Here is a 10,283-nt window from a genome sequence, read left to right on the forward strand (position 1 = left end):
CAACAGGTAAACTGACACACATAAGATTTATTAACATCCTCTTATTTCCATCAACATGGTAAAACCTGCGGAGCTTCTCTCAGAAGGGAACTTTTGGAAATATGTCTTTCCCCATTCTTGGATTCTATATGTTGTATGTATATTTACCTTACACTTTGGCTGTAGATATGTGTTGTTAGCTTAACTTTAAAAATAAATTTTCCTGTGTTTTATCATTTCAGAGGATTTCTTTCCTGACATGTCTCGTTCTGCTATCCCCGTCACATTTGGCTTCTCTTTCATGTCCATTCTCATAGTCGTCTTTTATGCGTATAAATGGAAACAAAATCAAAACAGTAAGTCAGTCAATGTATACATGTCACAATTTAAAATGTAAAAAGTAGTCTGAACGTTTATATTAAAATCAGATTCATTGCATGATAATGTAAGTATTTTGTAATTTTATGCTGCGAGTTATAGGAAAGCATTTCTAATCACAGGGATGAAACGTGTTTCTTGTGTTTCTGACAGAAGGAAACAAAGAGAAGGAGCATCTTAAGACAGCTGAGAGGAATCCAATAAACCCTTTGCACAGTGTTCAAAGAGAAAATAATACCAAGGATGTAAGTAAAGAAAAGGTATGTCAAAAGTCTGATCTGATAAAGGAGATCAGAGGTAAATCAAAAACAAAAAAAAAGATGTGACTGAGAAGTAAATGAGGGAAATGTGTTGCTATCTATCTGAAAATTAAGTTTTGAGAAATTTCACCAAAGCTGGACCTCCACAGCACATTGTAACTGAATTAAGTTACATCACGATTACTAATAGGTTCAGCAGAATATCAATTTGAATCGTTTCCAAAGTTCAGTTTCCCAGTATTTACAAAAATAATTAAGACTAAAATGTTGGCATTCCTTGTTCCCCACACTACTGCTTCCTTCCACTGTGACTACATTTAAGTACCAGTAGGAACCAGTAACAGGGTTCGGTAGGCAGGTAACACTCAGGTAAAAGGCCAACAAACCAACAGGGAATTAACAAAGTCTTGACAATATGGTGACGATCACAAAGCAGGAAAGCAGTCCAACACAAGCAAACATGTCCAGAAAGTAACAAGCACAATACAGAGAGAAACAAAGAATAAATCCAGCAAAACACAGAGAGAACTCCAGGAAATGGCTGGCTTGACAACAAACAACAGGAACACACTGACTTAAATATACTAGAGGGAGGTGATTACCAAGACACAGGTGGAAACAATCAGGGTGGAGAAAACAATCAAAGCATCAGTGGGTGGTGATGGTGCCATGTAAGACACATATCTTTGTCGTGAGAGACCCGGGTTCAATCGCCCCCCACTGTGAATCCACTGTTGTGTCCCCGAGCAAGACACTTAACCCCTAGTTGCTCCAGATTTATGTCATAAATAGCAATTGTAAGTCGCTTTGGATAAAAGCTGCTGATATGCAAAGTGTGTTATCTTTAGACGGAGCCAGGTAGTGCCTCCCCCTGCTACAGGGTGAATTGCAATAATTTTGTTTTTATGTAGAAGAATGGTTATGTTGTCTCTGAAATTGTCCTTAGGTGTGAATTTGAGTGTGAGTGGTTGTCTGTCTATGTGTGGCCCTGTGATGAACTGGCGACCTGTCCAGGGTGTACCCCGCCTTTCGCCCAATGTAAGCTGGGATTGGCTCCAGTCCCCGCGACCCTGTAGGCAGGATAAGCAGTTGACGATGGATGGCTGGATGGTTTCTAGCCCAAAGTAGTCCAGATCACATGATAACACTATCATGGGTTTGGGGCACTCATCTATGTTCACAATATGCATAGGCCTCCATTTATATTGTCTAAGACAACATGATGGTGGGGTTACAATACACCGACATGCTGGATTACAGTGCTACGTTTCAGCCAGGGGTAGAAATAGAAAGCAACAGTCTGCATAAACCTGAAAAATGCCACACAAATCTCCAACGAAAACACCCATGAATAGAGCTGTCGACACTGCTACATGCTCTTTTTCTCCCTGGTGATAGAGGATAATGTGTATAGGATAAAGGATAAAACGTACCCTGGACCTAAAATAGCTTCTAGGCTGCCAAATGAATTGAAATGATTTTAAACTTTGCTAAGATAGTATATTTTCAATCATTCAAGTTTCAGCATGTAAAAGTCAATCACAGTCACTCAAATGTTTTTGCCTTTAACAGTTAGGCCAGTACTACAGCCTGTGACATCCTGCAGTGAAACACAGCTGTCTCTCTGTCTCTCTGTCTCTCTGTCAGCTGGATAAATCTGAAAGGACAATGAAGGACACTCTTCAAGGAATGCGGGAGTCTTTTCCACAGCTGAAGTTCACCCTTGCCATGCTCAGGATTCAAAGAGTAACACAAACACACACACAGACACAGACACACATGTCTAAACATCTAAATCAAGCATTGTGTTAAATGTCATGGTGGTTTCAGTTATCGACGTCATCATCAATTTACAATGTGTCTGATTCTGTTCAGTTAAAACTCAACAACCAACAGGGTACAAAGCCATAATTCTAAAGATTTTAAATGACTGACCATCTGTAATTTAAGGCTTATAATGGGCCTCATGATACCAAACCTGAACTTATTAATTCACCATAATTATACATAGTGGGTAGAAATTCTTACTAGTTCAGCCTGAGCTGAAGCAACACTGTAAATCAAATAGATGAGATTACAAAGAGTTATTCATTCTTTATCTATCTACCTTTTCTGAAATACCTCAAAACTGAAAGTAACTTTATTCATACCATGAGATGGCAAATACATACAAGTATACACAAGTACTTGCAACTCTCAATAAAAAGTATATATTGAGAGAACATACAGAAAGGTACATCAAACTACAGGTAATCATATTTTCCATTATTTTCACATATCAGAACATCTGCTTGTATATTAATGGGGACAAATATGACAGACTGGATTCTCTGGTGATGACTACAGTAACACGTTTTCTACACCTTTGACTTTGCTCTGATGGTAAAACTAAAGATCCAGCAAGTGCTTGGATTTTGGTGGATTTTTTGATTTCATGAATTAGATTTTTTGATTTTCTTCAATCTTAACTTAGATGCTTTAGTAAAAAAAACATCTCTCCACCTGATCTCTCTTCATCTTCTTTTTCAGATGGAGGATGAAATAAATAACATTCTGCAGCTTCGAGTTAAGAATCCGAGGGTGGCGAAGAACGAGGAGTTCCTGATGTCGGAACTGGAGACCATGAAAGAGAAACAGAAAGAGGTTAATCTCTTCAAATAAAACTTTGTTTGTTTATTAAGATATCAAGCCATCTCTGTTTTATTAATAATTAATTAATTATAATTAGGTCTACATAATTATTCAGAGGTGTAAAGTAACTAATTACAAATAATTCATTACTGTACTTAAATAGTTTTTTTCAGGATTTTTACTTTAAGTATTTTGATATATAAAAATGTACATTCTGCACCAGACCATCATTACTCAGTTTTCCTTATTATGATTCACTTGCACTGCTGTATTCAAATCTGACTTGAATGAATTTAAAAAGATAATTTGCTTATTGTAAGATCAATAGATGTGATTGTGTAGTACTTTATACTTTTGATACGTAAGTATTTTTTAAAACCAGGTTTAATGTGGTATCTATATTTTTACTTGGGTAGGACATTTTAGTACTTATCCCACCACTGCAATTTAATAAATTTACCTTTCATTGTGAATATAACAATGAATAGAACATACACCATTCAAACAATACCATAAGAAAATTGTCAACAAAATGTCTCCTTTATTTACTCATACATTTGGAAACACTTAACACTTACTTACACATTTATACTATTTACTTACTTTGTCAGTCTTAAAGTTTTACCAAATCAGATCTCTGTCAGACTGCGACTTCCTGCTGAAAGATCAACAGCTCTCTCTGTCTGTCTGTTAGCTGGAAAAATCTAAGATGTTAATGGCGGACACCGTTAAAGGAATGCGGGAGTCTTTTCATCAGCTGAAGTTCGCCCTTGCCTTTCACAGGATGCAGAAAGTAATACACATACACACACACACACACACACACACACGATATGCACACTGTCTTCCACCACATAAGGACACAACATGTTGTATTAGATGTGTCATGTGTGAAATTCTGTGATGTGCCTGATTCTGTTCAGTTAAAAATCAACAGTAGTCAGGGTGCAAAGGTCAAAGCCATAGTGACTGATGTCGTGTCTCTCCATGTCCTAGCCAGTTATTAAGAGCTACTGAAAAGAATAAAGGAACAAAGGTTACTTTTACAATCTCCAACTATTATTTTGGATGAGAGGTCACAGAAAATGTTTGTACTGAAAAGTACATTTGTGATATCTGCTATTTAAGTCTCATAATGGGCCTAATGACACCAAATATGAATCTTTTTATTCACCATAAAAATACATGGTACATAGTACTAGGTGTGGTAGTAGTTATGGCAAAATACTATATTACCATTTGACTATTTGACATTGTATCAAAATCAAATAGATGAGATTGCAAAGTGTTATTTGAGGGTAAAACTCCCAATGTCTGATATATGTCTGCAGAAATACCTCACAACTGTAAGTAGCTTTATACATACCATGAGATTGGATATACATACGATTATCTGCTGGTTATTACAGTAATTAATTGTGTGTGATCTATTAACTAGAACCTTTCCTAAATGTGATTTTTCTTTCTTTGAAAAACAAACATTTCCCCACCTGATCTCCGCTCATCTTCTTTCTTCTGTCAGTTGGAGGATAAAAAAGATGAAAATCAGCATTTCCAAGAGAAGAATCAGGAGATGGAGGTACTGAGGAGGGAGCTGGAGACCGAGAAAGAACAGGTTCATCTCTTCACCTAAAGCTTTATTTATTTGTTGAGAAATCAGCTTATCTCTCCATATTTTCCTACAAGATATGCATTTGTTTTTAGACTCCTTGTTTGTTGTTAATTTCTGCTTCAAAATTGTCAACAAATAATTACAACAACTAGTACTGTTACTGCTACTACCACTAACAGCACTACCTGTTAGTCCAGTATAAATATGTTCTACTTGCAGCATTAGGTATGACTTTTCCACAGTAGCCTATTAACTAAGTCTACACTATTACATTTTCCCTTCTTTTAAAATACTTCAAGCTTTCTGTTATTTGTGTTTGAACTTGAGCTAGTTCAGAAATTTTGCTTTCTGACACACTGAACGAGCATGAAGCACTTGTTCTGATATTGATTTATTATTTCAATGCATTTCATAAAGTGAAAATGGTGCCATCTGCTGGACGGGCCTTGGTACAGACTTACAATTTACATGTAATAAGGAACTGAGAAGGCAGTTACTTCTAGTAAGAGATTTAAATTCCAAAACTGTACAGGAAGAAGACAGACTTAAATACAGAAGCGACGGCAGGGTGATTAGACACAGGTGGAACACATTACGTAGGACAGACAATCAACCACACAAAGGCAGGAAGCAAAGTTACACACGACACACAAGGAAGGATACCTTTCATTTTATTATCAGTATCAGTTTTACTGTTAACTGTAACTGTCACGTGTTAATCAAACAAACACGCGTGTATTTAGTGTTGTCTGTCTTGCTCTCCTCTCTCCTGGAGGTCGAGCAGCTTCACGAGGAGAATCAGATGATGGAGAACAACCTGCAGACCCTGAACAAAGAGCTGGAGACCAAGAACAAAGAGGTTACATTCAATGTTATTTCTGTTATTTAACAGATGTACTCATCACTCCCTCTTTATGTCTTCTGCTTTAGCTGAGATTTCTAAAAATGCTTTTAGTACTTAGACGTCCTTACCCTAAAAGTTGCACTTTTTTTCAACCTTTTTACTTCTTTCAGTGCACGTATGTGACAATTCAACTGTTTCCAGTTCTTTCATTTAATGTGACACTTTTGCATTTCAATTGACTTTTAAAATCCTTTGACCCCTTTACCTTTAAATGCCAGTTACTCTTCTCGGTGCTTACATTTCAACTGCCACTTTTTTCAGCCCATCAGGTTCAATCGCTAATTAATTTTCTTTTAGTACTTCAACTTAAGTTCGATTATTTGCTTCAACCACACCTCTGACATGGAAACACACTGAACAGTCCATATTTCTTCAGCTTCTCAGACATTACTAAACTTCAAAACCAAGTCTAGCTCCCTGAACAGCTTTTGTTGTTCTTCTCTTTTTTTTTAGCTTTGTGACTCCAAGCTTCAGATTGAATCCCTCATGAAGAAGAATCAGGACTTTGAGCGACAGCTGACTGAAATGAGACACAAGCACAAGCAGGAGTTGACGGTAAAGTGATAAAATACTGATGGAGTCTGAAGTTTTGTATTAATATTATTACTCTTACGGTTGTTGTTGTCATTTACAGTCAGCTGACATGAACAGGAGACAGACCTGTGAAGAGCTTAAGGAGACCCAATCTCAACTGGAAAAGAAGACCGCAGACATCAGGAACCTGCGGAGAGAGGTACACAAACACACACACACACACAGACATTGCTCCACCTAATGTTCAAACTACAGCAGTTTTCTTTACTTGAATAGCTGACCTCTTTTAATTGGTTGACTTTCACCCCTCTCCCTTTCTCCTCCAAGTTTGACGACAAACTAAAGACGAAGATGGAGATCAAGAACAAAGAGGTTGATACCTTCAACTTAATCTTATTGTATTGTATTGTACTTATTCTCCCTAACCAAATAAGTATTGTGCATAACTCTAAACAAACAGTAACCATAGCAATACTAGTTTTATTTTGTGATAGTTGTTTGTAGTTTTATGTTGTTCTGCTAACAGGGTCAGAAAACACTTTTGTTTTCTTCTCGAGGGCAGTTACAATATACAAACCTGTGCAACAACCTAATCCCTCACTGGCTTCCCACCCACCGACAGGGCCACGTTTGTTGATCAGAGTACATGGCCAAGCGGGAGGTCGCTGCGGCTGCTGTCAATAATTTAAACCCAGCCATGACAGTTTTAGCAGTACACAATCATAGTTTTAACTGTGTGTGTGCTGCAATGCACCTTCAGGTCCTCTAGGATAAACCTGAATGTAAAGAATCTTTGGATGATAAACTAGGTTTAGTCAGAGCTTTGCTTACCTGTCCTTACTAATCCAGAAATGTTAAACTGTCCTGGGCATTCTTGTAGCTGACAAGGATGCCCAGGACAAAAAGACCACAATGTCCTCGGTTTGATCCCACCCTTTTTTGTCATACTCATCCTCATTCTTATTATTATCCTGTGTGTCTGTATTCTACTAACCGCAAAACAGTAATAAGCTGAAATATTTAGATATGTCACACCAACAAACACACACAGATTTCAGTTTCTCAGAGTTCACATTCGTATGTGTAGAAAGCTCTAGACTTCAAAACTAAGTGCAGTTCCATGAACACATCTTTCTTCTCTTTTGCTTTTAGCTTTGTGAGTCTAAGCTTCAATTTGAATCTCTAAAGAAGAAGAATCAGGAGTTTGAGAGACAGCTGACTGAACTACAAGAGAGGCACAAGCAGGAGGTAAAGTCTTAAGTTTTGTATCCTTGTGAATAATATTATGGTTATAGTTATAGTCATTTACTCTGCCTTTTATCATAATCTCTCTGCTTTGTCAGCAATACAATATTTAAACTTGTCACAATAGTTTTGTCTACAAATAAATAAAATATTTTAAGATGTTTAACTTCTAGCCAGTCAAAACTAAGTAGTCATCCAGGTCTCTGTATAACATTTACTTGACAAAATGTCATCTCATCTCCACTCAGTTGGAAAAGAGGCTTCAGGATGAGCAGCAGTGGAGGGAGGATGTTGAGAAAGAGGTGGAGATGCTGAAGAAGGAGCTGGAGAAGGAGAAGCAGGTCTTTTTACCTAAAGCGGTGCTTTTTATTAATCTTTTCACTTATTTTTGTCAATTTTTATCTTTTCCGTGATACCACTTTGGCCCAGACGATTCAAACTAAAACTGCATTCAAGTGCAATATTCCTGAGAATTCAAATTCAAATTAGCTTTATTGGCATGAATCTATAGCAACAATATTGCCAAAGTTTCATTTCATTTAAATTTTTCAATTTTATTTATATAGCGCCAAATCACAACAACAGTTATCTCACAGCGCTTTTCATAAAAGAGCAGGTCTAGACCGTACTCTGTGATGCTATTTACAGAAGCCCAACAGTTCCCACCAAGAGCAGCACTAAAGCTACATATAAAGAACATAAGGACAATTAATCTCATACATTTCATTAGATAAGGAAATAAAACAGCATAAGTTGTTTGTGTGTGTTAATATAGTAAAACAATAAGCATGTGTATGTTAGTATGTTAAATTAAAATAATATATTAAATTAAAATAAATAAATAAAACAGTAAGCGTGTGTGTGTGTTAAAAAAAATTTAAATAAAAAAAATTGTGTGTGTGTGTGTATATTAATAGGCAAAAAAAGACTAAAATAATCTGGATCAAATGTGACATTTAAAAACATAACAATTACTAAAATATCAAACAATCAAAATAATAAATAAACTTAACTTTTATGCCTTCAGACAATGGGAGCAGGGGTGTCAGGAGCTGAACAATCTCTGAATGAATCTGACATTCAGGAGCAGGAGGTAAAGTCTTCAGTTTTGTATCCTTGTGAATAATATTATGGTTATAGTTATAGTCATTTACTCTGCCTTTTATCATAATTTCTCTGCTTTGCCAGGAATACAATATTTAAACTTGTCACAATAGTTTTGTCTATAAATAAATACTTTTAACGTACAGCTTCTAGCCAGTCAATAATTTGTAGCCATCCAGGTCTCTGTATAACATTTACTTGACAAAATGTCATCTCATCTCCACTCAGTTGGAAAAGAGGCTTCAGGATGAGCAGCAGTGGAGGGAGGATGCTGAGAAAGAGGTGGAGATGCTGAAGAAGGAGCTGGAGAAGGAGAAGCAGGTCTTTTTACCTAAAGCTGTGCTTTTTATTAATCTTTTGTCAATTTTTACCTTTCTATGACACCACTTTGGCACTTTGACCCAGATGATTCAAACTAAAACTGCATTCAAGGGCAGTACTGCTGAGAAATAAATCTAACTTTTATGCCTTCAGATAACGGGAGCAGAGGTGCCAGGAGCTGAGCAATCTCTGAATGAATCTGACATCTATCTAGCAGAACTTGTGGTGCCAGTGGAAGAGGATTAAGCCCTGGAGAATGGCTGAAGAGGACCACAGCCTGCAGTTTTATATCACCTTTTGTGTGCATGTGGAAACTTATTTCTACAGCTGCAAAACGTTCTTAAACATGAAATGAATGACGATCATTTATTCCTACCATTTCCGTCCATCAGGAAGACTTAAGCCCAGGCTGTCCACAACAACCAGTAACTAAACCCCATTAATCTAGTGATTCGCTTGATGTGGAGCTATTATGTGAACATTCAGTGTCTAAGAACAAAGTAGTGTAGTGCAGTACTGTGTTTGGAGTGACTAAAAAAATATGATGAATGACACTTTAGCCGAAGCATTATGTTTATGTCAGGATTGTGCACCATGCTGCTCTCCAGGCTCCTGATCCTGCTGCTTGGAACTAGAGAGCTATGCAGAGTGCTCTCTTTCTGCCCGACCACAGCAGTGGGAAGGCTTGCCAGCTGGAAATTCCATCTGATGACATCCTTTCTAATCACTGACTAGAATCACTGCATATATACACCTCCATGTTAGTGTTGTAGGTTTGCTGAATGTTGAATCCCATTTCACATTGAGTATGAAAGAGAAGAGTGTGACTTCCTTACATGTAATGTTTCTTGTTTAGCAAAGAAAATAAAACCTAAACAGTCTCCTGCATCTCACTGCACTTCATCACTGCATTTTTACAGTTTAATCCAGGAAAAAGTTGTTTTGCATTTGTTTTAAACAACTGATGGGATATTTTGCCACTTTTTATTTTCTTTTTTACGTTTTATTTTGTAATTCGGGACGAAACAACAAGAATAAATAGATTTGTTTTGCAGTCACTTCCCATGCATCTTTATTGTCGGCACTTTTTACTGTGGGAATAAAATCACCTTATTATATTATTTCTATGATGCACCTCACATCAGCAGCAACATTTTCCTCCTTCTGCAGTTTAGTTTTCTTCTGGCTTTCATTTTCATCATTTTCCTAATATTTCAATTATTATTTAGTTTTAAACATATTAGATTGTTGTTAATTCTCCTGGACAAATTAAACCGATTTCCACTCACACGACTACACTTTTGAACAGAGCAGA

General features: G+C 36.8%; 1 protein-coding gene across 2 annotated transcripts; it reads left to right on the forward strand.

The window, feature by feature from the left end:
* The first annotated feature begins 5,509 nt into the window (after positions 1–5,509).
* On the forward strand, positions 5,510–9,825 carry LOC123980360 (structural maintenance of chromosomes protein 1A-like). 2 transcript variants are annotated; one of them, XM_046064714.1, is made up of 9 exons: positions 5,510–5,719; positions 6,218–6,319; positions 6,399–6,497; positions 6,626–6,670; positions 7,451–7,546; positions 7,792–7,902; positions 8,571–8,636; positions 8,876–8,968; positions 9,122–9,825. In XM_046064714.1, exons 1-9 carry the CDS (start codon positions 5,663–5,665, stop codon positions 9,212–9,214), a joined length of 762 nt encoding a protein of 253 aa, XP_045920670.1. In that variant the 5' UTR covers positions 5,510–5,662; the 3' UTR covers positions 9,215–9,825. The 2 variants fall into 2 exon arrangements, with proteins under 2 accessions (XP_045920670.1, XP_045920671.1); XM_046064715.1 differs by having other exon boundaries at positions 7,792–7,884.
* The last annotated feature ends 458 nt before the right edge of the window (positions 9,826–10,283 follow it).

The sequence above is a fragment of the Micropterus dolomieu genome, linkage group LG12 (genome assembly GCF_021292245.1).
Source record: "Micropterus dolomieu isolate WLL.071019.BEF.003 ecotype Adirondacks linkage group LG12, ASM2129224v1, whole genome shotgun sequence".
Lineage (NCBI taxonomy): Eukaryota > Metazoa > Chordata > Actinopteri > Centrarchiformes > Centrarchidae > Micropterus > Micropterus dolomieu.

Bases quoted from the DNA above. Each gene is read 5' to 3' on its own strand.
- LOC123980360 (XM_046064714.1), top strand. From the start codon at position 5,663: ATGATGGAGAACAACCTGCAGACCCTGAACAAAGAGCTGGAGACCAAG. The intron at 6,320-6,398 runs GTAAAGTGATAA...TGTCATTTACAG, and splicing joins AGCACAAGCAGGAGTTGACG to TCAGCTGACATGAACAGGAG. The intron at 7,903-8,570 runs GTGCTTTTTATT...TTATGCCTTCAG, and splicing joins AGGTCTTTTTACCTAAAGCG to ACAATGGGAGCAGGGGTGTC.